Consider the following 27,933-nt stretch of genomic DNA (forward strand, 5'->3'; position numbering starts at 1 on the left):
TTTTTTATCACAGTCTTGGACATGTGAATGATTAGTAACAATTGGCTTTTGTTAAATTTTCGTTTTTCCTCCCTAATTTACTGCTGGTGGCTGTTTTGCAACATTGTCTTCCATTATAAGCACATTTGATGGTGCATAAATACACAGTCTTTGTTTTTGTTTACTCCATGTAGTTCTGAGAGCTGAAAAGCATATTTTGATTTTCTCAGATGCATCAAGATTAAGTGCGCAAAGGTCACTCTCACACACTCAAAGATACATGTACACACACTTTTAATTTTCTGTTATACTCCATATAAAATCCAGAAACTGAGCTTTTTTTTTGCTCAGGTCTATCTAAAGGGTAATGGTGCCGACTGATGATCAACAGTAAAAATGACAAATTTGATCTCTTCCCAAAAAAACCCAGCAACAATCAAAAATGCGTGATTATATGGTGTAATGGTTTTGCGATAAAACAGTGGTTATAATGGAAATCAATGGGGCAAAAACAGCCACCAACAGTATGAAAATTAATCAATGGCAGTGTTGTTTCTCATGTCCAAGACTTGGATAAAAGATTTTAAAAAAAATCCAGCCAATGACTACTTATTATATTGAAAATACGTCATTTTGTGGGTTTTTTTCACCACATTGGTGACATCATTTATGAACTTGGCAGATTAAAGAGTTAAAAACCTGTACGTAACAAACGTAACAAAGGGTAGTACATTTGCCCAGAGTGTATTGTTTTGTTATTTGTTCTTTTTTGGTTTAATAATCTAAGCATTTTCTCAAAATATGTCAAATAAGATTTGTCACCAAAATCATCCCACTAGCTGAAACACAGAAAGAGTTATGGCCAAATTAAGACACAAAATCACCCCAGAGTGCATGAAAACTCCCCAACATTAAAAATATTATTATAGCCTTTTAGGCTATTATTTTAATTTAGCCTATTTATTTAAACACTGACAGAACAATTAATGTATTGACTATGCCATATTTTGTAATTAATTACTTTATAGTTCTGAGATTATTTATTTGACACTGATCATTATTAGCCTTCAGCTGCTCGCTGTTGCTCATTCGGGTGTTCCGTGTAAAGACAGCAGGGGAATAGCAAAGCGCAAGTTTGACCCCTGCTCGTCTCTTTTCTTTAGTCGTTTTTTTAATGCCAATGGCGTCAGATGCAGCAGATTGATTTTATAACATCAGGTTAAACTTTCTGGCACATTTACAGCTCTGATATACATTAAAAAAATAAACTAAGAATAAACTTGGGTCTATTGGTGTTTGTGCGTTATTGCATGCAAGGTTTCTGTATATGTAACTACCTCAGAGGATATTGGGGTCGCGAGTCACAAGCATTGTTACTTTGGGGGTCGCAAGCTAAAAAGTTTTGGAACCCCTGCTCTATGGTCATCTATAAAATACATGGATTAGGTCAGAAGTAACACACTGCGTCTGGAATGGCATGAAACTAGTTTCTTCAGTCGGAAAACCAAACAAGGGCGGATACATACGAATGAGACTCGGATTATGAATATTAATTAGGCGACGTAACAGGAAGGTTACCAAGCAACGTCAGCATTATCTAATTAATATTCATACCTCAAGTCTTACTATAAAAATAAAAATAATGTTATGAAGGGTTGTTTCATAAGGGACTACGCGCTTTTTTACTAGTGACGTACATAATCCACTGCCTATGTGCGAGCATTTCTATTCTGTTTGGATGCTTATCTAAGATGAAAGACACATTTTGTTAAATATTATGACAATTATATTTTCATTCAAAAAAACTCAATTATTTTTAAGCATCATAAATTACTATCAAAAATCAGTTGCATAAATAAACAATCATGATTTGTCAATTTTTTTGCTTATACAATACACAAAAGCAAAAATATGTGTTTAAATTTTTAGGAAGACGAATAATACATTTGAGACCCTCTCGAAACATTTGAACATTTTAACTAAAACAACTCTTTTTTTTTATTATGTCAAATTTGCCAGTATTAGTGAAATATACATTTAACTCTTTTTAAATATATATATATATATATATATATATATATATATATATATATATATATATATATATATATATATATATATATATATATATATATTTTTTTTTTTTTTTTTTTTTTTTTTTTTTTTTTTTTGTAAATTTAAAGAGAGTATGGGTGTTTTGGTCATAGTAGGATTAGTAACATCGCGTACTGCGCAGCTGCTAGAGAGCGGGGCGACACTCCCTCATTCCGCTACGAGCTGCTGCTGGACCGACTGAAGGATTCACCGGAACTCCAGCCCGTGCGGCTGTCACACTTTTAAATAGGGGTTCGGTCCAATATGGCGGCAGACGGATGGAAATACTGATGACAGTCCGAAAGATCGCCTCGATTTGTACGATGGTGAGTTTTCCCTCGTATAAGTGAGTGTTGTCCCGTCCACTGCGTCTAACCTGTGTTTGGATTAGCTTGCTAACAGGACTAGCTCAACAGCTAACAGATAAACAACCGTGTCATGACATGGCAACACAGCCACAAAAAGTTTGCACAGCTCCCTTTATGCGTTTAAAGGCGCAATAGAAGTTTGGCGATGGGGTTAAATGTACTTTTAAGAGTTTTGCGAGATAATTTGTTATTGCGTTCAAGGGTCAAATGTATAGGCTAGCGTATTAGCGAGCAATACACATAATATCAATGTTTGATTAGCCGGGCGGCTCAGCTTTATTTAAGTTAATTTACCATATTGTTAGTCATTAGGACGATTTTCTATATGTTAACTAGTGTTTTGTAAAGGAAATGGGTGGTCAGAGGTAACAGGCGAGGTCATGCATGAGACTAACGTTACAGTTCCTGCTTCTTCTTCTGCTGCTGCTGCTGCTGCTGCTGTTGTTGTTGTTGTTGTTGTGGTTTTACGATTGTGTGTGTATGTGTGAAGGATACAACTGAAAACAGTTTCAATGAACTCAGTGTTTTTGTAGTGCTGGAATGATCACGTAAACGGATACATTAGAAAGTGAGTACCGTAGATTGAAAACACTGAGTACACAAACGTATGCTGTGTGTACACAAGGTTTTATGAATTAAAATGTCCTTCATCTGGGCAATGTGTTAGTCGTCGTATTTTAGAAAACAATTTGAGATCATATCAGTCAATAAATGCTTTAAATAGCAGATATTTATGTGGCAACTTCCCTATTTACTAGCAGTTACTGATAATGAGTTGGAGATAAGAAGCATGGATTTACACCCTATTGATTCGGCTTGAGTTATGTTAAAACTGTGTATTATTGTGTGTTTATTACTGTGTGTGTATTATATGAAAGTTTTTTTTTTTTGTTGCTTGGAATCAAAGTGGTCAAGTCTTGCGTTGAGATGATGATACAAAAAGCTGTACATACATATAGTTGACTTTTCGCAGTCATGATGAATCAGATCCTTCCAGGAACAGCATTTTCAGTTGATTCAATCTATTATTATTATGGCCAAAAATGTTGCTCCTTGTATCTAAGAATTACTTATAACTTTATGACTGGGTCTTTATTGCAGTGAATGTGATTTATATACATCCTGCCTTTGTTATTTTAAAACAACAGTGTTGGATGCTGTATTCAATGATAGTGACCATATTTTTGGATGGAAATGCAAAGATTCAAATTATGAATAAAGTTTTACATTTCTTTTTTGAACATTATTGGATTTTTCCTAATTAAACACAAAGTATAACAAAGTAAACAATAATCTAAATAGGTCTTTCATCCATACACATACTGCCCTATACATGTCCCAGACAATCAGGGTATCTTCTGTCCATTTCAAAAACGAAAATTAAAAAAAAAGAATGAGATTTTGGCTGGAGTTTAAATTTTTTTTTTGGTTTAGGCTAACTGATCAAATGAATATGTAAACATACTTTTTATATATCAGGGTTCAACGCTAAGGATTTTTTCTATTGGCCCGATTGGACCAGTGGTTCAGATTTTTACTTGCCAAAATTTTCACTGGCCCCTTAAAAGAAATAAAAAAGTTAGCCACATATATTAAATAATGTTTCACGAAATAATGTCAGGCTGTTCATTCCACTGTGGCGACCACAGATTAATAAAGGGACAAAACCGAAAAGAAAATGAATGAATGAAAATAATGTCAGTAGTTGTAGAATTGAAATATTTGAAAAATATTTAGCAGTAAAATGTAGCAGTGTGGAAAACGTGCACGTATTTTATTGCAAAACAAAAGGTGGCTGACTTAAAAGTGACGGCAAGCTAAGAAAAACATTACCTTCATTTTTTTCGTCAAAGTTAGAAACAGACATTTCCTTTAGCCTCATAATTTAATGTCGCGGTCATGTTGCCATCTATTAAAATTTAGTGACAAGGCAGCACTGCCCCGATCGGGCCAGTAACAATTCTGTCTACTGTCCCGAGCATCTCTCACACTGGCCCCGGGCCATCGGGCAGTCCTTATTGTTGAGCCCTGTATATGTATTCTACTTTTCACACCTTAATCTCTCTAAATGTCCTATTGATGTGCAGGAGTATGCTTTACTGAATGGTTCTCCTCAGGGTCAGATAAGGGGCTTTCACACTAGATAAACTTTTTCAAAGTCAATTTTTTTCCACCATTGATAAAAGTACATCTACTATTTGCACCACAGTAATAATTAGTTTATTAGTTTATTCTGGGAACACTGTTTTGGGGAACTTAACTCCTGCTTCACAGTTAAATCTAAGGGCATACTCACACTATGTACAGTTGCCTTGAACCAGGCCGAAGCACGCTTGTCCCCCCTCCCGTCTTCCCCGATGGCCTGCACTCTCATTACACTCGTGCCTGAGCATGCTTACGTCATCGATGATGCGCTGTTCAGTAAGTGCTTTCGCTCAGCACAGTGGAGATTTCTTTAGTTATATCGTTTTAGTGGTTTGATATGCAGTGACACACAGTCAAATATTTCGCCAAACAGATCGGCCACTTTTGACGCTCATAAACAATCATAAAGTCCTCGTGCTGCAAGAATTATGAGGTTTGCTAAAGGTGCAGCTGTCGTGCAGTGAGGGGTTTGCGTCTTTAATAAATCCATATGAAACAGTCCCTTAAAGTCACGTCTCGTCTTCAATTTTGGGCTCACTGGTGTGCTTTGCACTCACACACAAGCATACCGCGTCAAAGCCCAAGTAAACCGCACTCTGGCACACCTCTTCCAACCGGGCCAGGGTCGGCCAACTGAACTGCGCCTGAGCCCAATTCAGAGCACTCACACTTCTCAAACGATCCTGGAAAAGGGCCTGGGCACGGTTCGGATAGCAAAGTGTGCCCAAACTCTGTTCCAGTATGACACTACCAGTGATCATATGCTGACTAGGCATATGATATTACAAATAATCTTATAGTGTTATAATGTTATAGGAGAATGTTTTAGGAGAATGTTAGTGGCATGTATCCATTGCATTTGTCTGCAGCACTGTGTTCTTTTCTTAATGGCATTCATGCACTACAAGTTGTCTACGGTGATTTAGTGCTCCTTTTTTTTCAACCGCATAACTTTTACACCTACGTTCAATCTCCTTTATCTGGAAACACAAACAGTGCTTTATCACTGTTGGCTGACTTTCATCACTTCACAGTTCCTAGTGACAGTTTTGAATGTAACAAAGAAAAGAGTATAGGTACAGGTGGATTTTTTTATAGTATAGGTAGAATTTGTTTTCAAACACTTTAACACCTCTATGCTGCAATAAGCAGAGCTGTAAATGTGTCTTGCTGTGTGTACCCCTAAACCAGTGGTTCTCAATTCTGGCCCTCGGGCCCCCCGATTTTCACATTTTGGGCAACCACTGCCCTAAACACAACAACGAGATCTTCTGTGAGGGAAGAACAATTTCATAGACATCTGGCAAACAGCCTTCTCCAGCCTGTTGCACACCAGCCACCGCGGCATGCCACATCTCCACATTGTTTTCTGTTTGCAGTGGAGAGACACTGAATGGAACATTGTTTTGCAATTTATAAGACGTGGCGTCTGCCATAAGACTTTAAAATCTCTCTCTCGACTTGACCTTCCTTTCAGTGTTTTTATGTTGGTAAATTGATGTTGTTGTGTTATATGTTGTTCTCCTGTCTGAGCCCTTTGGATATGAGATGGGAATTAGTCGCATGCCAAATAAGGTGGAGTTCTAGATCACCAGGGCCGGCGCGTCCATAGAGGCGACCTAGGCGGCTGCCTAGGGCGGCAGAATAGAGAGGGCGGCGTCCCCGACACTACCCTCACCACCTGCGCCCTCGGTTATATCCGCGTCAAGGGTGGCAGAATAGAGAGGGCGGCATCCACTACACTACCCTCACCACCTGCGCCGTCTGTTTTATCCGCGTCTAGGGTGGCAGAATAAAAAGGGTGGCATCCGCGACACTACACTCACCGCCCTGCAGAACACACAAACAAATTGCATAATCGGCATAGACCAATGGTAGCTCAAAGGTATTTAAGAGTCAAATTAATGCTAAGCTTTCGAAATGCTAATATGAACTAAAATTAACCTTCCTTTTGGACATTTTTTTCCTAAACTGACATAATTTGAGTTCATTTTTTGGTTTTCTTTAAAGTATACCGAGGCCTTAAAGGTCCCACACTGCAAAAAATGCTTTTCTTACTTAGATTTTTTGTCTAGTTTTTAGTCCAAATATCTCACAATTCTTAAATCAAGAAGAATTTTCTAGACAAGCAAAACATATTGTCTTGTTTTCAGCAATGATATGCCAAAATTAAGTGAGTTTCTCTTAAAACAGGCAAAATAATCTGCCAATGGGGTAAGCAAAATAGTCTTGTTTTTCCTTTTGACATAAGTTTATTTTGCTTACCCCATTGGCAGATTATTTTGCCTATTTTAAGTAAAAACTTACTTCATGTTGGCATATTATTGCTGAAAACAAGACAATATGTTTTGCTTGTATAGAAAATTCTTCTTGATTTAAGAATTGTGAGATATTTGGACTAGAAAAAAGACCAAAAAATCTAAGTAAGAAAAGCATTTTTTGCAGTGCATGAAGTTTTTTGAAAAATGGAATGTTTAAAGTAATCTCAACTGAAATACAAAGAGTGGGTGGGGCATAGTATAGCCCCTCCCCTTTTAAAAAAACAGCCAGTTTTGTTTTATCACTCTTATCACTTTTATCGCTCTGCCAGTGAGAGTTGGTTAAGCTCAAGCACATCAACATAGAAGGTCTTGAAGGGGTTGGGGCATGTCAGATTCTGGAGAGTATTTCATTGGCTATGATTTGAGGTGATATAAAAAAATAAAATAAAATGTAATTTCATGCAACCTTTAACTAATGTGAGAACCTTGTAGTGACCCTCTGGAGGATCATAGTAGCTTTGATTATGATGTGCATTAGCTATGGCATTGTTTTGAAATGTCACAAAGATTAATCACACGGCCCTGCAATGAACCCAGTTGTGTTGTGGATGGTTAGGACAAAAGCTCATTTTAACATGGAAAAGATACCTTTTATGGCATGTCGCAGTGACACACTGTGTTAGCCTGAACGGGAAAACAAGTAAAATAAGTAATTGAATGACAATTGTTAAGAACAACTGACTTGTGCATTTTACCTTATGAGAAAACATCATACATTATACCTCAGATACTAAGAGCACTTACAGCTTGATGTTTTCCCCTGGTAAAACAGAGTGGCTGCGCTTGCCCAGCAACTGCATCCTGTACAGCCAAGCCTGGCATCACGCTCCACAAACAGGATGTTCCTGTTACTCTCAAATAGGTGCAGGGTGTTCCTGGTACCTTGTGTTATTGAGACCCCATGAGCAATGATAACCATTGTGGCTTTTTTTTTTCTTTCTCTCTCTCAAGGGCGCCAATGCCTCTGCTTTGGAAAAGGAGATTGGACCGGAACAATTCCCTGTTAATGAACACTACTTTGGGCTGGTCAATGTAAGTTCACATAATTGTCTGCAAATGTTCTATATATAGTAGATGACCTTGCCGTTTTTGCTTTTACATTTCAAAGCAACTTAATCTAATGCGCTAGTGCCATCGCTTAATGGCAGACTTGGCAAGCATGTATAAAAAGCAGCAAAATAATATGATACAAGCTTCATGTAATTATGTAAAGTACATTGTACAATAAATCAGTTTTGCCAAAATAAAACCTGAAAAATAACAGTGCTTATGTTATGAAACTGATGCAATTAAGAAACTAATTTAATTTAAGCTGTTCAGTCGCTCTAGAGAAGATAATAGTTACATTATTGGGCTCAGTTTAATTTAGGATTGCTTCAATTAACTTCAGTGTTGCAAAGGTCGTAGAAATCAGTTTAATTGAGTTGTAAGGAATAGAAGGCAATTGTGTGTGTGTTTTTTGTTTAAGGTTTATAGGTCAATTTAATAACAGTGACATTGTTGCAAAGTTAGTTCAGTTCAAATAGTTTTCTAGGACTGCATGATTTCCTGAAATAAAAATGACATTATGAGGATTCTTATTGCAGCGATTTAATGTAAACAGTATTAATTATTATTTTTTTTCAAAATAAATATTCGATAGATTTTTTTTAAAAGTTAGCATGTAATTATTATTAGTGTTTTTAATTTCACATACCTATTGTGTTATATCAATGTTTCTTGTTTTGTGTAATTGTACTAATAATCACAATAAAATCACAGTGTTTAGTCTTTCATATTCGATTGGTCAGAAATAGCTTTGAAATTACATTGAAACAATGTTCTTTTTGTGTTTGTTGATGAATTTTACAGGTTTTTAATTACAAATTTAACTCCAAGTAACACATTTAATTTACAAGAAATATGTGAAATAGAAAGACTGAGATGGTCTATTTTTGTAAAACAATATTTCAATAATGTTGTTTTTATTTTTATTGTTGAAAAGGTGTTACTAAAGTTTATTTTAAGACAAAAGTCATCTTGCTATCTCTAAAATGAATAATTCTTTCCTATATAGCTAATCAAGTCATCTGGTGAAAATATGTTTTTATACTGATGTAAACTACTGGTCAAAAGTTTGGGGTCAGTTTTTTTATTATAATTTTTATTTAATAATTTAAATAAAATTATTCATCAAGGCAGAATTTTATAAATGTAAAAAAAGTTAAATACTTATTTATTAAATATTTATTTATTACTTATTGTATGTAGTTTCAAATGAAATGATTAATCCAGTCATTATTGCTTAATAATAATAATAATAATAACAATAATTATAATTATAATATTAATTAATATTAGATTGATTTCTGAAAGTTCACGTCACTCTAAAGACTGGGGTAATGAAGCTGATAATTCATCTTTAATTGTTCATATTATTCATAGTGCAATAAGATTTCACAATTTTATAATTTGTTCTGTATTTTTGAGCAAAGAAATGCAACCTTGGTGAGCAAGAGAAGCTTATTTTAATACATTTAAAGATCCTACTGACCCCAAACTTTTGATCGGTAGTGTATATCTCCAAAAAATATATAAATATATTTGAAGTGTTCAAAATCCATTTTTTCTGTTCAATATCGTGCAACCGAAGTTCCAGCAAAGGTTTACATTCTTGGTGCCATGATTTCTGATTTGAAACATTTATAGGTACATCATGTGACGTCTTCATCATTCTGTTTTGTTTTGTTCTTTTTTTCCAATCACAACCTGGTCCCTCAGTTTGGCAACACCTGCTACTGTAACTCGGTGCTCCAGGCACTGTACTTCTGCCGGCCCTTCAGAGAGAAAGTGTTGGCTTATAAGATCCAGCCGCGGCGGAAAGAGAGTCTGCTTACCTGCCTGGCTGACCTGTTCAACAGCATCGCCACTCAGAAGAAGAAAGTGGGAGTCATTCCACCGAAGAAATTCATCTCCAGACTGAGGAAGGAAAATGGTGAGAACTGGCCCTACAGTGAAGAGTCTGACTGACTGACTGACTGACTGACTGTCTGATGAGACGTGTTGTTGATGTGGGTTAATCAGGTTGGCTAGAGGTAGCCATAAATTTGCGTGGTGATATTTAAAGATGTTGTTTAACAGATAATATGTTCAGCCAGGTGTATTTGTAAACATTTTTAATGTACACATTCAGATTATATATACAGTAAACGAAATATAGTGTATATACAGTTGAACTGTTTATTCCAGCCAAAACAAATAAATTAAAAATCTATCTATCTATCTATCTATCTATCTATCTATCTATCTATCTATCTATCTATCTATCTATCTATCTATCTATCTGTCTGTCTGTCTGTCTGTCTGTCTGTCTGTCTGTCTGTCTGTCTGTCTGTCTGTCTGTCTGTCTGTCTGTCTGTCTGTCTGTCTGTCTGTCTGTCTGTCTGTCTGTCTGTCTGTCCATTTTCCCACACATCCAACTATCCATCTATTTATCCATCTATCTTCCTATCTGTCTATCGGTCTATTTATCTATCTGTCTTGTCTGTCTCTCTGTCCGTCTGTCCATCTGTCCATCTGTCCATCCGTCCATCCATCCATCCATCCATCCATCCATCCATCCATCCATCCATCCATCCATCCATCATTACTCCCATCCATCCTTCTATCCATCCACCCATCGAGTCCCTCTCTGTAAAAATCCAGCTATTATTTTTTGTTGTTGTAATATTTCTGTTTTTGACGAAATCATTCTACGCAATATAAAGAATATTCCTTAAAAATGTAAAAACCTTGTTTGATATCTTTAATATACTGACTGAATTAGGCCATGTCAAAGATTAATTTCACAAAATCATTTTTTGAAAAAATCCAACTTAAAGAAATGCTTATAGTTAAAACGCATCTGAACCATACTTATCCTGACTTTGTGCTAAAATAAAGCTAGATATTTTTTATATTTTTATATTTTTAAATAAAACTAGTTATGATGTGACGATTAATATATAGCCTATATAGCCTAATAGAAATGCAATGTTTATTATAGATTTTAAATGACGATATATAATTTAAATATATTTTATAAATATTTTATATGTTTTGGTAGTATGAATTGTTTTTTTTCCTTGTGTTAGCATTAAAGACTATCTTAACTACTACACAACCTAACTACTACCTTATTAAGGCAAATATAATAGTTAATGGTTTATTAACAGCGATACTTTGAAATAAAGTGACCATGTATTTGATTATTTATAACTTTATTTTTTTATAGCTAAACACAATATTATTCCTTTCTCATAAAAGCAATTTACCATTTGCCACACTACAGTAGTCTTGCAGCCAGCAGAGACAACATAATTTATTTTTGCTTGTATTATTTTGCTTTGACTGCAAATTCAGAGCTCTGATAAAATCTCATTACTTTTGCTGCTGTAGATTCAGCTAAACTGAGTAGCTATGCTGGAAACACTGTATATATTGGATTAATATGCAATGGTTTTATATCAATTTTTCTCCTGTTCATGTTCACCTTACACTGTTTTTATATTAGACTTGCAGCTTTCTAATGTTATCAACACTTCCTTATACTTTGATTTATCCTATTCCAGAGCTGTTTGACAACTACATGCAGCAAGATGCACACGAATTCCTCAACTACTTGCTCAACACCATTGCAGACCTGCTGCAGGAGGAGAAGAGCCAGGAGAGACAGCAGAATGGAAAGGTAGTACAGAATGGTGGGAGTGGAAGTGGAGGAGGTGGAAGCGGCAGCAGCACAGGAGAAGGTGAAACAGAGGAAAAGACCCAGCAGACCTGGGTGCACGAGATCTTCCAAGGCACGCTGACCAATGAAACACGGTGCCTGAACTGTGAAGCGGTGAGTCAGAGGAAGTGGAGTGAATCATGAGCACTCTCAATAAGATATTGGGAATGAGTATGTTTTTGCGCCTAGGCCATTACTAATTCAACTTTGACACATCACCATCTGTGAGGCTGTATAGATGTGACATGAGGACAGTTTTCAACAAGTTTGCAGGGTTTGAATTGAGACTTGGGGGTGTGTTGTGATGATGAATGATTTAGCCATTCATGTAGTGTCATGTAGCTCTTTATGAATGTAAAAGGCTTGCCTATTCTTACATCACAAACACATGTAGTTTTATTGATTTATCTTTACCAGATTCGCTTAATGCAATCTAGGACTGTGCAATTAATTGAAATTCTATTCATTTTTGCCTTTAATGATTGTGAAAAAGCATTAATCGAGATAAAATGGTAATTATGTGTCATCCTGCCACCTTTACAGCAGTCCACATTCGTTCCTTTGCAAAGCTCAGTTTCACATGGAAATTAATGAAAGTATGTAATGTGGCTTTTGACTTTCTGTTGCAAACTTTGTTTTTCATTTTTAATCAAACAACAAAAGAGAAGATCGCTCGCTGCTTTTGACTAAATGTAGCTTTAATAACAAATTGTGTATGTAACAGAGGCCCCTAAGCAAAGTGCTATGCAGGTAAACCTCACTCCTCTGACCAAGTTCACCTTACACTGTTTTATATTAGATTTTCAGCTCTCTAATGTTATCAACGCTTCCTTATTCTTTGATTTATTCTATTCCAAAGCGAAGTGCCATGCAGGTTAACCTCACTCCCCTGACCTCTAACGCCCCATTCACACAGGGCTTCAGCATCGCTTTACAAAGGACGTGTCTGAAGTTTGGGGCTGACGCGATTGTCATAGCAGCGTCAGCCAATGAAATTAGTCAGCAATTGGCTACAGTCTGAGCTGGTGTATTTGCATACAACGATCTGATTGGCTGACACTTCCGTCTGCGGTTGAAAAGTTGAGTAAGTCCCAAGTTTTGCAGAGAGCAACGTTTCTGAAGCGGGAGTGAGGTTTGGAGTGGTGAGTGTAACAGAGGTCAGCAAGCGAAGCACAATGCAGGTAAACCTCACTCCTCTGACCTCTAAATGTGCTCTAGTGACAGACGCTAGAGGCCATGGTCTTTAGTCTTCTTTCTTGGAGCAACAGATTCCCATGCAAAGAGATGCTGATTTGATCCTAACTCAGACTGGGTTGGGTGCATTAGGACTGGTCCGTTATACGTGGGGGCCTGTCTGGGATGGGAGTGAGGTTTAGGGTGGTGAGCATATCAGAGGCCTGCTAGCGAAGTGCTATGCAGGTAAACCTCACTCTTCTGACCTCAACTCCCATGTAAAGAATCCCCGTTTTCATCCCAGCTCAAATCATGTTGGATGCTGTAGGACCGGGGGGTTATATGTGGGGGCTCGCCCGGGATGGGAGTGAGGTTTAGAGCGGTGAGTGTTAGGGGTCTCACGATTTTGATTTTTAATCGAAATCGATCGAAATTTATGCTCAATTTCGATTATCGAATCAAAAGATAGAATCGTCGATGCTGCCAAGCCCCCATGTCATGTCAGCTTGGCTTGCCAAGCCGGAAAAAAACAGGCTTGTTGCAGCGCTTGTTAAACTGCAGAAGCAGGAGACCCGTCGACAGAACTTAAACCCTCTCCTCTTTCAATGAAGTCGCCGGTGTGTAAGCATTTTGGATTTTCAGTGAGTTATGTTGACAACGTTCGTGTTGTCGACAAAAAAAAAACACAGTTTTGCAAGCTCTGCTATGTACGTATTACGTACGGTTCGTCCGATAGACAACACCGGCATCGCGATCCTCCGCCCGCCCCCGTTGCAAATCCGCTCGCGAAAAGTACACACTCAGGCCCTGTTTACACTGTCTTTGTTTTTAAATGGCATTTTAGAACGACAACGATTTGATATCCACAGTTGCGTGTAGCATTTCTGAGCAGCCCTCTTTCCTCTCTACCTCTGAAAATGCACATCACGTGACCACAAAGACACAGACGCACACACAGCCATGCGCTCGAGACAGCAGGTCCAGGCAGTCAGAGGACTGCTTCAATCTTTCACTCACTTGTCACTTGGTTGTGCGTCTTTTTTACCGACGCCATTATAACGACACAGATCACTGCCTATTCACGAGTCCCGCAGAAAAAAGTGATTGACAGGTGGTAATTATGTGTATCTTGCCTTTATTCATTTACTGTATGATTTGTTTATCGGTTAAACAAAGACCATGCAGGTCAGGTAGTTTAAACGGTTGGCTACAAATAATTAATTGGTCATTAATTAATTAATTACTCATAATCGAAAATCGAATCGAATCGTGACTTTAGAATCGAAAATGTAATCGAATCGAGGATTTGGAGGATCATGACACCCTTAGTGAGTGTAAACTAGACCAGCTAGCGAAGTACCATTCAGGTAAACCTCGCTCCTCTGATCTCTAAAGGTGCTATAGCAACAGACACTAGAGGCCATGGTCTTTAGTCTCCTTGTTGGAGCAACCGATTTCCATCCAAAGAAATGCCGGTTTGAGCCTAGCACAGACTGGGTTGGGTGCAGTAGGACTGGTCGGTTATACATTGGGCTGGAAGTGAGGTTTATGCTGTGTTCAGACTACATAATTTTTAAAGAAGTCGTGTCACAGATGTTTTCACACTGCATGACTCTCTGGCCTAGCGTTTTGTTGCTGCTTTGTTTACGCTGCAAGATGGATCAGCAACAGGGGCTTTCACAGACAACTTCTTCTAAACTACGTCTCACAGCCAAAAAGACGTAGTATATCATTTGTTATTAACTACATAATGAGAAAGAAGCCTTTAATGGGGTAAAAAATGTACATATTTGCTCACCCTGGTTTGAAGGGAATTAGCTATTTCTCCTCAACTTTCTTTTTTAACTTTCTGTATGAAACGTCAAACAGACACATGTGCTCCTATCAAACCTCCACTAGTATTTCCTCCATTTCTTGAGTCCAAATAAACCGATAATGAGCGCTTTTAACTTCTTCCCCAACCTCCGCTGGCCTGCAGGTACATACACAAGTGAGCTGCTTTCTCATTGGCTGTAGGCGATTGCTGATGTCATTTTGCAGTCAAAACTCATCTCCGACAGCTCCAGATATTTAGCATGCCAAAAATCTCACAGGCATCGTTGACTCATCAGCGATTCTCTCAGTTTCGTCTTTGATAGTTCATACTATGTGATTATCACTCACGTGCAAGAGCACCGATTTGCCTGTGATTTCAGGCATTTGGCGGCGATTTCTCAAAACCTGTCGGCGAGTAAAAATGTGTCTGAATGCGAAGGCCAGCTGAAGGCCAGCTAGCAAAGTGCTATGCAGGTACACCTCACTCTTCTGACCTTAGAAGGTGCTCTAGTGTCAGATGCTAGAGGCCATGATCTTTAGTCTTCTTGTTAGAGCAACTCACTCCCATGCAAAGAATCACCGGTTCGATCCATGCTAGATACAATGGGTGATTCTCACGAAAACGTAGTTAAAAAATTTTCAAACATGAATTTTTAAAAAATGTTTAAATTAAATTTTGGTTTTGCAGATAATTGAAACAAAGTCTGGAGCATTTGTCAACATTAATTTAAAAATATATACACATCATTTAGTACCTTTTTGAGCATAATTTTCAAAACAAGTAATAAAAAATCTCATTACCGCAACAGTCTGCTAAATTGATTCTTACAAAAAAGCAAATTCATTTAGACATTTTTAAAAAGATACATATGTATATATATTTTTTTTCTTTTCACTATTATGAGAAATCTTTGTTAATTTTTTTTACTTCGTCCCATTCTGCTTTCGTATTATGAAATATATCTCTATATCATTTTGGTCATATGGCCCACTGATAATCATTTAAAATAATCATGGTTACAATTATGACCACAATAATTGTGATTATGCCATAATGCAAGCCTAAGGTCTTCAGTGGCTGCTCCTGAAAATGTCAGCTTTGACCAGCTTGCGTCACAAAAACTGTACTTGTGGCCTAAAAGTGTTTGGGTTGTGTAGACATCCCTTATGAAAAAAGTCCACTTTGCATTTAATTTCAAAACATGAGGATTTGGGCTCTCATTGCTTTCGTAAAACTGCCATCTTTATTACTGTTTCTTTACAAGTTTCGAGGAACCCTCTGTGGCTGAAATTTAGATGTGATAATGGCCACTCTTACAAGTGTTTTTAGAGATTCCATTCCATTAATTGGACAAATCAGAAGAGAGTAGGCATCAGACTTGAGTCTTACAATTTGTTCATTCAAACCAGAGTTAAAGTTACACATGCACAATAGAGCTGTATATGACCTTTAATAGTGTTGAAGAAAGAAAGCTAACTTTTTTCTTGTCATAGTACAGCTGTATAAGTACATTTATTTAATATATATATATATATATATATAACATTTAATATATTGAATTATTCCAAAATAATTTATAGATGTCTCAATAAAAAAAAAAAAAAATATATATATATATATATATATATATATATAACTGTAACATATGATTTATATATAAATTATAACTGTAAAATCCTCAGGCTTTTTTCAGGGTAAAATAAATGTTTTTGGCAACATACTGTTTATAAGTGATTAAAATTACTTTAGAATTTTGGGATGCTGATTACCACTGCTACGTAAACATCCCACAATTAAGAGCACATTCAGAGTTTTTTTTTAGCTCCATATCTGGAAACAGTGCTACACTTCCCTCTGAAATGTGCAGGCACATATTTAATGAATTAAATGAAAGCCTTATTTCCAGACAATAACAATTTTTATTCTGATTTATTGTGCAGTTTTAACTTAAGGTCAAGTGGACTTATAACATGTCAAGTTTTTCATCTGTACCCTCTTTAATGCCATTACTTTGTGTACACAATGCAATGCTCAGCATTCTTTGTGCGATTGCATTATTAAAGTTTCGAAGTTATGATGGCATTTGAGACAGAGCTTGACTGTTTACTTTAACCACGTAAAAGCCCTTTGGAAATGCATGCATAAGCCTAATTATTCTTTAAAACCAACATTCAAACAAGCCACTAACTAATTTTGAACCTGCACATCCATTTTTAGAGCTGACATTTGACAATCTAGTTCATACAAACCTTAAAGGTTAATTTACCCAACAATGAAAATTCTGTTATTTATTACTCAGCCTCATGTGAGTATTTCCAGTCCCCTGAGATCTGAGATCATCTTCAAAACACACATTTAAGATTTTTTTAAGAACCAAAAACACCAAAAACACTGTCAAAACATTCCATGTGAACTCAGTGGTTTAACTGTAATCATAAACATCTCTAAACACTTTTGTGTGCCAAAATAATTCTGAAAAACAAATTTGTTTTTAATAGACTTCCTTATCAGGTCAGGGTGCACATTTACTATGAGCAATGATGCTATGCTTGTGTGTTGTTCTGCTGAACCTGAAGCTAATATGCGACACAGAAGAGAAAACATAGTCAAACAAAGTCATGTTTTATAGGTTTTGTCACACAAAGTGTTCTTTGGAGCTTTAATATGAGGATGAGTAATAGGGATGCAACGCTTACAGATTTTGCTTGTACAATTATAGTCTGAAGAGTAAACACGTTTATCATGATTATTATGCATTCATTAGTTTCAAAACACTACTAGTTTAGAAAATGACATGGAAACTTATATTAAAGTGTTATTTATTGCTGCTCAGCACAATATAATAATAAAAACAAACAATAGTCCAATAGTTTCTCTCTCTGGACTTTTGGGAGATCAAATGAAGTTAAAGGCTGCCAAACCTCTGAAATGCACAGATCAGACTTTATACTAAACTTTTTCAGTATTCTTAGTTTTGAAGTTTTTATTTCTCTTTGGAGTAGAAATGTGTATATTTTATACAAGGTAGGAAGCTAGTTGGTCAGTTTTTGTCACGTGACTCGCAGTGAGCTTGCGCCATTCTTTCAACTAGAAGCATCTGAAAAGCGTGACCACATCGTGCCATGTGCACATCGCTCCCAATATGCTTGCAAGAAAAGAAATAACAAACTTGCTACACAAAAGACATGACGTGAACTACCCTTTGTTAATAGCCTCAGCCACTCAGCCATAGTTAATCGGGTATTTGTGCATATTAGCCTAGATGTAACTTTAAACTACTGCACATTTGGCATAACTTTGTTTAGTTGCAGAAGTTTTGTTCCCTGCAGAAACATGGTGTTTAGAAGCCTTCACGATTAGTTAACCGTGACAAATTAAAGCGTGGCTAATAGTGAAACCGGTTAATCGTTGCATCCCTACCAAGTAAATAATAACAGAAATGTCATTTTTTTGTTGGACTAAACCTTTATATTATAATAAGTGAACTTAAATTGCATTATAAGTAACCCTGTCCATTTATGCCATAGGTGAGTAGTAAAGACGAAGACTTCCTAGACCTCTCAGTGGATGTGGAGCAGAATACCTCCATCACACACTGTCTAAGGTAATGCCTCAAATCCCACACTTCTCTTTAAAATGTTTAATAATGTGGAATAATAACATGTTGTCTCTGCATTGACAGAGGTTTCAGCAACACGGAGACCTTATGTAGTGAATACAAGTACTACTGTGAGCAATGCAGAAGTAAACAAGAGGCTCAGAAAAGGTATGCAGTATGGCTGAAATCTGTCTTGTCCCTAAAGTGCATTTCTAATATATTCACATTGATGCCTTGGCATTCCTGGAACTAATGGCTCAGCATACCTTATATATACCTATTTATTTTTTCCTCATGAATGCATCTCTGTTGGCATGTGAAGTGCTGTCTGGGAATGGAAATGGAATTTTGAGTTCAAATTGATCTCCTATTTCTTCTTCCTTACAGGATGCGGGTAAAGAAATTGCCCATGATCCTTGCCCTGCACCTAAAGCGCTTTAAGTATATGGACCAGCTTCATCGCTACACCAAGCTATCTTATCGTGTAGTCTTCCCTCTGGAGCTAAGGCTGTTTAACACCTCTGGGGATGCTACAAATCCTGACCGATTGTACGATTTGGTGGCTGTAGTGGTGCACTGTGGGAGGTAGGCTTCAGCGTTTATTATTTTCAGGTGCTGATGTTTGAAGTCCTTGTGAAATTTAAGTTTGCAATGAGCGCTAGCAAAATAAACATTATATGAAGCAAACAATCTTTTGGTGAAAAATTAATCCATGAAAAAAAAATGTTTGTTTCAGCAATCTTCAATTAACATCTGACCTTTTGCTTTCCCGTTTGGTGTCAGTTTGATGGCTTCAACCACAATATTCTTAATTTCTCTTACCATTAGTTTGCTATGAAGGAATGAGGGAAGCCCTTTCCCACACTCAATATTTTGTTTCAGTTGTAAGTACATCATCAGTGCTTCCCACACATATTAATGGGTGCCCAAATATATTTTTAAATATTTTTTTTTACTGTTATTGTCCTCCTTTTACACTTTTTTTTGTGTCTGCCCAATATAAACAAACATCTGCAAGTGATTAAGTTGTGGAAAATCTTCTCTTGTTTACCCGTTTTATACTGCTCATTCTGTGTGTGCGAGAACTGTCAACACTCACATGCTCTGCAGACCCACAGAGACTCGCACCTTTTTGCGTCCGGCCGGGGTTTCTAAATCTACTAAAATGTTCAGGATTTAGTTTTGCTTTCGTTTTCTAAGCTGTCTTTAATTTTATACGCATATCAGCTGAGCTTGATAGACTTTAAATAATAGATTCTTTAATCTAAACGACTCATGAAAACTTCATGAAATGAAATACTAAATATACTTCATGAAATACTAAATACTCGGAGAGAACGAAATGACATCTAAATTGGCTGCGTAGTATTTGTACACCATTAGAAATGTGTAATTAACTCATTTGTCTTATTTAAATGATCTACAAATTTTATTCTTATAAATATTTACATTTTTAGAGATAGTCTATTTTTATTCCTTTTTTATTTCTTATTTGCTGTATATTTTATTAATTTGACATTAATAAATTCCATATTTTCATTCGTTCAATCATTCATTTTTGCTGCCACAGCGGAATGAACTGCCAACTTATCCAGCACATGTTTTATGCAGCGGATGCCCTTCCAGCTGCAACCTATTCCTTGGAAACACCCATACACTCTCATTTACACACACACACACACACACACACACACACACACACACACACACACACACACACACACACACTACAGACAATTTTAGCATACCCAATAACCACCTGTACCCGCATGTCTTTGGACTTTTGGGGGTAACCAGAGAACCCGGGGGAAACCCACGCAAACTCCACACAGAAATGGCAACTGATCCAGCGTAGGCTCGAACCAACGACCTTCTTGCTGTGAAGCAATAGCACTACCTACTGCGCCACCTCGTCACTTAATTTCATATTTTATACACCTAAAATGATTTGCCAATACTGTCAAAAATATTATGCCAATAAAGCAACCTGAAGTTGAATGAGAGAGTGAAGCCGATTTTACTTGTCAGTGGGTGCATAGGCACCTGAATAGCATAAAAGAGAAATAGTGGATTTTTTTTTTACATTTATTTATTTCTTTTTTTACTTTTTTTAACATATTGAAAAGAAAAACGTTAAAATAGATAATAATAAAAACAGTGTTAAAAGTCTTATTATGTTTTGTCGCATAAGGGTAACTATTTATGTGCTGTGGGTTAAAGGTGCTTTTTAATCCGGCCAGTATATTTCAAACCTGTGGAAAGCACTGATCATCATACTGAAATAAGTCAAAACAAATTCCGGTTCATGCTGATTTTAAACAGGCTATGAAATCAAATTTTCTTAATCTGTGACCCACGTATTAATGCAAGTTTCCTTTTTTATTGTAGAAATTTTTGACCATATCATTTTTACTAAATGTGATTTTGTTTGTTTTTTTGTAGTGGTCCAAATCGAGGTCATTATATCACTATAGTGAAGAGTCACGGCTTCTGGCTTTTGTTTGACGATGACATTGTAGAGGTAATGTATGATGTTCGTTCTACATAATCAATGATGTTTTCCAAATGCAACATTGCAGTTTTCATGCTCCCATTATCCAGAGAAAGTCAATTTCCTTGTTTTTCAGTTACCTCAAAATACAAAAAATGTTTTCCTTTAAATACAGTGGGGAGATTAGGTGATGAACACGTCAACATTTTTCTTAGAAAACATGTTTCTAAAGGTGTCGTTGACTTGAAATGTTTCCCGGATGTTGATAACAACCAAAGAAATCCTTATATGCAAAGAAAACAAATCTAACTTATTTACAATTTTTTTATTTTTTATTTATGCAAGTTATGCATAACAAACTGAAATGACACAGGGAAAAAGTATTGAACACACAAAGAACGGGACATGTAGAAAGGCAGTGGAAGCCCAGATAGCAGCTAAAATCTCTCAGTTCTTTCTCAGCAACGCTAATTTTCTATATGAGAGGCATCTTAAAGCTTTAACAAAGCCTTTTATTTAAAGTATTAAATACATTTCAGTAGTTTGGTACTTTTTCTTTGTACCATTTCAATGTTACTACACATAACCAATTTTTTCAAATTTTTGTTATGTTTGGATTTTTACCAAAATCAATTCTGCTTCAATTCCATGTCAACAGCTCCTTTAGAAATATTATTCCCAGGAAAAAACATGATGTATTCATTACTTATTTTCCCAGCTGTACACATTTCGCCATAGATACACTACCTGATAAAAGTCTTGTCATCGATTCCAGTTGTATGAGCAACAAATAATAACTTGACTTCTAGTTGATCATTTGGAAAAGTGGCAGAAGGTGGATTTTTCTAATGAATCATCTGTTGAACTGAATCCCAATCATCACAAATACTGCAGAAGACCTACTGGAACCCACACGGACCCAAGATTTTTACAGAAATCAGTCAAGTTTGGTGAAGAAAAAAATCCTGGTTTGGGGTTACATTCAGTATGGGGGCATGCAAGAGATCTGCAGAGTGGATGGCAACATCAACAGCCTGAGGTATCAAGACATTTGTGCTGCCCATTACATTACAAACCACAGGAGAGGGCAAATTCTACAGCAGGATAGCGCTCCTTCTCATACTTCAGACCCCACATCAAAGCTCCTGAAAGCAAAGAAGGTAAAGGCTTGGCCAGCCAAGTCACCAGATATGAACGTTATTGAGCAAGTCTGGGGTAAGATGGACGAGGTATTGAAGATGAATCCAAAGAATATTGATGAACTCTGGGAGTCCCGCAAGAACACTTGCTTTGCTATTTTACATGACTTTATTAAAAAGTGATTTGAGTCATTGCAGAGATGTATGGATGCAGTCCTCCAAGTTCATGGGAGTCAGACTCAATATTCATTATTTTTCCACTGCACCATGACTTTATATTCTCTACTGGACATTATTTCTGTTAAGAGACAAGACGTTTGTCTAAGCAAAGTCTTTGGTAAAATAAGTCTTATCTAGAGGCCTTTGCCTTTCATATAAGCCACTTCTGATACCAAATGATCAACTAGAAATCAAGTTATTATTTGTTGTTCCTAACTTGGATAGGTGACAAGACTTTTGTCAGGTAGTGTAGACTTTCAAATACACAAGCATGTACGTATTCTTTGTTTTCAGAGAAGTAAAATAAAAGTCTGAAGAAATGCTTCTGAAAAGCTTTATTTGTTTTTAACCTAGAATAGCCATTTAGTTTTATGTTCTAAGAAGATAACAGAAAGTAGAAGTATCTAAAAATGCACACAGTTTCAGTTCAGCAAACTCTGTTCATTCTTCCTCCAGCTGTTATTGTAATATGTTTATTTTCACATTGAGTTGCTGGTGATTAGCGCTGAATGCATGAGTTGATCTGAAGGTGTCTGGATGTCTTGCTCTGCACAGTAGCACCTCTGTTAACCCTCCTTGTCAGGTGATTAGCAGCTGCTGTTTATGCCTCAGCAAGTGCTTGCCTGGAGTTGTCCTCAGATTGATCCAAATACTTGTGCGTTCTCTAAAGGATGAGAATAGAAATGCACTAATGAGACTTAAGACTCTTGTCATTGGTTTGGTAAATGAAATAGAAGTTTTGTATTCTTGGTATGAAAAAGAGCAATTTACATATTGTAACCCAACACCATCTTTCCATTACGTCTTCATGATGTTGATTGTTTAAATGTGTTCTAGAGATCTGGTTTAAGAGTGTACTTTGAACTGACATTTAGACAGATTTTCCGTCAACAGAATGGGCATGTATAGTATAAATCCTTTCAGTTTTGACACACAAATGTCATATCCGCTTAACTACATGCTAATCTGAACAAATATTTACAGGCATGTTGGGAACACAAACTTTTAGGTGCTTCTCGGCACATGAAGTGGCTCTTGTAGCGTAAACACGAAAAGCAGCAGTCTTATAAATATCAAGCACAGTTGGGATGTGCATCTCTGGATGAGTAGTGCTTAGCTGTGTTATATGCTAAAGTGAGCTGCTGTTTTGATGCTATGGTGTCTCCCCAATTGCACATCTGGAAAGCAAGACATGAAAGCATTGAAACATTTCCACAGTTCAACCTGATGCAGATGCTTCAGAAGTCACGGGCAGTGTAATTTCTGCACCACTGGTAAACAGATTTTCTCAGTTTATCGCTTAAGTCAGCGTTATATTGTTTGGCCTAGCTGTGAATCTTAAACAGATTCAGTGTTACTGACTGCACAGATATCATATGCTTCCACATATAAATTGATGTTGTACTAAAGCTGTATGGACTTATACTGTATGGCCTGAAAACACGTACATTTTTCAAGATTAAAGTGTTTTAAAGCAATACCAAGTTTTTTGACCTTAAAAATATCGCTAAAATTCAGTAGTCTACTCTGTCAGTAGTAGAATATATTTAAACTAGAGGAATTCCGCTGCTGTGGCTACAAGATTGGCCTCCTCTTACCTGAAATTTGGACTGGGCGATATAGCCTTTTTTTCCACAAAAAAATCAATTCACGATTTAAATAAATTTTCCCCCAACAAAAAAAGCTTTGAGTTGAAAGTTAATTAATTATATAATAAAAAATGTTAAAGATAAAAAAGTTCTCGTTTAGAAATCAAATATAACAAGCTCTATTTATAATTGCATTTATTCATTCATTTTTTTTAGCCAAGTCCCTTTATTAATCCGGGGTCGCCACAGCGGAATGAACCGCAAACTTATCTAGTATATGTTTTACACAGTGGATGCCCTTCCAGCCGCAACCCAACACTGGGAAACATCCATACACTCTTGCATTCACACTCATACACAATGACCAATTTAGCTTTTTCAATTCATCTGTACCGCATGTCTTTGGACTGTGGGGAAAACCGGAGCACCTGGAGTAACTCCACACAGAAATGCCAGCTGGCTCAGCCGGGGCTTGAACCAACGACCTTGCTGTGATTCTATCGTGCTATCCACTGCACCACCGTCCTTATTGCATACAAAACTTTTTTTTAAATAATAAAACCATTTTTACAATTACAGTAAAAGTAAACTTATAGTAATTGTTAAAAAGGGACCTTTTTAAAGATGATTTATTTTAACTTTTTTATTTTTTCAATGAACATGCATTCATTTGTTTATTCAATTTGATTTTGTGTTATATCAGTTCATATAAATCAGTGGTTTCCAACCTTTTTTTTGTCTGAGACCCCCCTTTCCGCCAGAAAATATTGAAAGGCCCCCCTCAACATTTAATTATATTATCGCTCATATGTTTGCAGTAAGGATGACAAAAAATGTTGTTTTCAAACAAATGGTAATTTTTTATTTATTTATTTATTTATTTATTTATTTATTTATTTATTTATTTATTTATTTATTTATTTTTACTATATCTAGATACGATTATGCACAAATAGCCTAATGTAAAATGTAAAAGCAAAACATCAGTAGGCTATTTTCATCTGAAAAACGAAAGCCTTCGGCCTTTAAATTGGCCCTAATATATCAGTTGTCAATTATATAGTTGACAATCTTGTAAAAGTTTTTGTCAGTTTTTGTCAGTAGCTGTGATGTCCCTCATCTCATTTTGGGTGTGTCAACTCTTTTGCCTTGCACTCAACAATGTTCTGGGCTTGTAGCTGTATTGGGCATGAGTCATCTGTAAATTTCTTATTAATTTGGACAGCCTTATGCATTCGTTAGCAAGAACTTTGGCACAGATAATGCACCATGGCTGGGTCAGGAACTTTTTGCTATGAGAAAATGGAATAAAACTTTAGTTCAGTTAAGTATCTTGGTATTTCCTGCATTTCATGTTTCTAGTATTTCTAGTATTGCTAGCACTGTGACCCGAAATATTTGGAGCTTACTCACCTGGGTCCTGTGCTTGGGTCATTAGTATTAGCTGCTGAAGGCAAATCAGTGAGATGCTGTCGTTTTTGTGGAGGTTGAATTACAAATTTATTTTCTATTTTTTAGGTCAGCCAGGGGATAAAATAAACCAAGACAACATGATCATTCTCTTAATGGTCCACTGCTAAAAACGTTTAAAAATATGATGCAACCTCTTACTGTAAAAAAATACGTAGAGTTACAAATGCATGTCTCGTGGTGAATGCGTGACTGAGTGCCCTGAATTATGCTGTTTTTTTTGTCGGGTGTGTTTGTAAGAGTGTAGCATTTCTCTGAGTTCTCCTCTGTTTACTGCATGTTGTTTGTGTGTTTCTATAGCAAATGTAGGGGGAACTACTGGAGCCCAGTGTTAGGGTGAAAAACGATTTTCATTCAAACAAATCGATGTGAACTTCACACTGGAGTTAATTGATAAAATAGATTTTTCGCCTAGCCCTGCCTGAAATCATGCTGGCTTCTTTGGGTGAGGGACTGTACACACAGCCCTGCCCATCTTTGCCATTAGAACCATGGTCAAATATTTAAATGACCATGGCATTGAGCACTTGGGATCTACACACGTTTATCACAATCACATTGCATTCTAGGACATGTTGGTTCAGTGGACACATGAAGCCGGCTTATTCTCACTGTCAAAATCGAGGGATCATGGATATGTCCATGCAAGCTTCCCTCATTCACTTGAAGTGGAATGCACTTCAAAATAGCTTCAAGATACCCCCGAGGAAACAAGGAAAGGGAAGTTCAGAGTGTGTTTAAAAGTGGACTGGAATGCAGCCCATGACCAAAATAGTGTAATCAGCTTTGCTGTTAACAGGCAATTATGCTCATCAATAGGAATGGGTATCGTTAAGGTTTAACGGTATTACTACTTTTATCGATGCCACTTATCGGTTTGGTACTTTAATGGTTCTCTTATCAGTAGTTTTTGTAGTTTTTATAAAAAACAACAGTTTATTTTATTATATTTTTTATGAAAAAAAAACATAATAATTGTAAAACATTTAAATATTTTTTTTTCTCGCAAAATAATCTACAATGGTTTGGAAAATGCCTCAGTTTTTTTACCATTCTTCTGGAGAAAAAAATCAACATGTTTGTCTTTTTTGGCAGAAGTCGGGATCTTTCTTGGTTTTTATTGTGCTCCCTGCAGTATAAAATTCCCTCCTTGAGTTGCAAAATGCAGTTAAATGAGATTGTTTATAATATTTCATTAAAGCCTTCACTTAAATGAGTTAACGGTGTTTTGGGAGTTAACAATGTAAAAATAAGCAGTTTTTTATCATTTCTTTATAAGCATAATTTATTATTAGGCTATTCATAGGCTATATTTGTAAATACAGTTATATAAAAGCATTTTGAATGTTTAAGTGAATGTGTAACTTAATATGCGTGTTTATTAAACTAATATACTAATTTAGAGAGACCATATGTGATTGACTACTAGCATAACGATGTTGATGATGTACCTTTAGTCAGAGTGTCAGGGTTTATTTTGCAGAGTCCTGCTCAGCTGTCAGGGGAGGTGGTGGTTTGGAGGTGTTTGACAAGGTGCGCGCGATGTATCTGAAGAGCGAGGAGAGATGCGATGGGGAGGGGTGAGAAGGATGGGCGACGTATTTGAGGACCGGGAGGGAGACGCGAGATTACCTGGAGATTATCACTCGTTTGCAGGCATCCGGGAGACTCCCGAAACTTCCCGCCATACTCATAATTTTCTCTTTATATAGCCGTATGCCTATTACATATCCATAAAACACTGTGATATAACTGTGCTCGGATCATATCGCTTTCTCACTGCAATTGATCCGCTCCAGAGTTTGTTTCAATCGAGCCGAGACCACTTCATTCAAGCGATCTCGGAGCAATTGATTTGGCACGGATCTTAGCACCATTGCTGGTTTCACATATGCCAAACGAACCGGACTAAATGGGCAAATGAGACCGGTTCCGAAACAAAGGTGTAGGTGTGAAAGCCTCCTGAACCGTCTGAGGCCAGTTTTACTTAATAAACATTCCCTTGCCAAAACTCGCCACAAGTGAGATGGAGAAACTGAAAGCATGTCTGAAAGAGTATCTTTTTTAAACAAAATTTGTTTGATATAATTTGTTGGTTATTTTAATGTATTTTTGTTGGTCAGTTATCGACAAAATAAACAAAAATATGTGAGGTGAAGTTCAAAACAAGGTCCACTTATAGGCTTATGCTTCAGTGCACAAACTGACAAACAGGTCTGTTAAATAAAATAATAATAAAAATAAAATGACAGTGAAATATTCACAGTTTCACAGTAGCCTATATTACTGTAAATAATTGTCTGTTAATAAAAATCCATATGTGCCTGGTCGTCAGTTTCACTTTTAGCCTATTCATTTAGTCAACTACTTTGACCACAATGAGCCAAGCTTTGTAGAGCCAAGTATTCCCCTCAGAAGAATAAACTTAGTCTAAAGAATGAGAGAACAGAAAGTTATTGTAAGAATAATCTTACAGAGTGGCGCATGTCACGTCTGCGCAGCCGGTGCCTGAATGAAGCGCTTGCATCACTGACACAGCGTGCAACCCTCCAGTCTACAGACACTGCCAAAACTGCAGCACAAAGAAGAGAAATCAGTGAGTTGAAGATCTGTCCAATGTATTATTGAGCCTTTTCTCATCTAAAGTTTCAGGTAGGCCTACTTTGTGTGTGAAGAGCAGGTAATAACCCCTTTCTACTCCAGTGTACAGAGCAACATGATTTAAAAACAGCAATGATCTCCATGCTGCAGGTTAAAATGAACCCATTTAATGCAAAACGAAATGCA

General features: G+C 36.6%; 1 protein-coding gene across 9 annotated transcripts in view; it reads left to right on the plus strand.

Annotated features, from left to right (window-relative positions):
- The first annotated feature begins 2,282 nt into the window (after positions 1-2,282).
- Positions 2,283-27,933, plus strand: part of usp12b (ubiquitin specific peptidase 12b) — a 30,387-nt gene continuing 4,736 nt past the window's right edge. For all 9 annotated transcript variants that reach the window (XR_015496169.1, XR_015496172.1, XR_015496167.1 and 6 more), the window contains exons 1-8: positions 2,283-2,399; positions 7,859-7,939; positions 9,668-9,881; positions 11,497-11,765; positions 18,168-18,244; positions 18,323-18,406; positions 18,626-18,823; positions 20,681-20,759. Coding sequence is in view for 1 of the 9 variants with exons in the window: in XM_087261845.1 (XP_087117971.1) it covers positions 2,352-2,399; positions 7,859-7,939; positions 9,668-9,881; positions 11,497-11,765; positions 18,168-18,244; positions 18,323-18,406; positions 18,626-18,823; positions 20,681-20,759 (1,050 nt within the window). In the remaining 8 variants the exon portion in view is untranslated. The remainder of the gene's footprint in view (positions 2,400-7,858; positions 7,940-9,667; positions 9,882-11,496; positions 11,766-18,167; positions 18,245-18,322; positions 18,407-18,625; positions 18,824-20,680; positions 20,760-27,933) is intronic.

Source organism: Danio rerio, chromosome 7 (genome assembly GCF_052040795.2).
Source record: "Danio rerio strain M-AB ecotype USA chromosome 7, GRCz13ab, whole genome shotgun sequence".
Taxonomy (NCBI): Eukaryota; Metazoa; Chordata; class Actinopteri; order Cypriniformes; family Danionidae; genus Danio; species Danio rerio.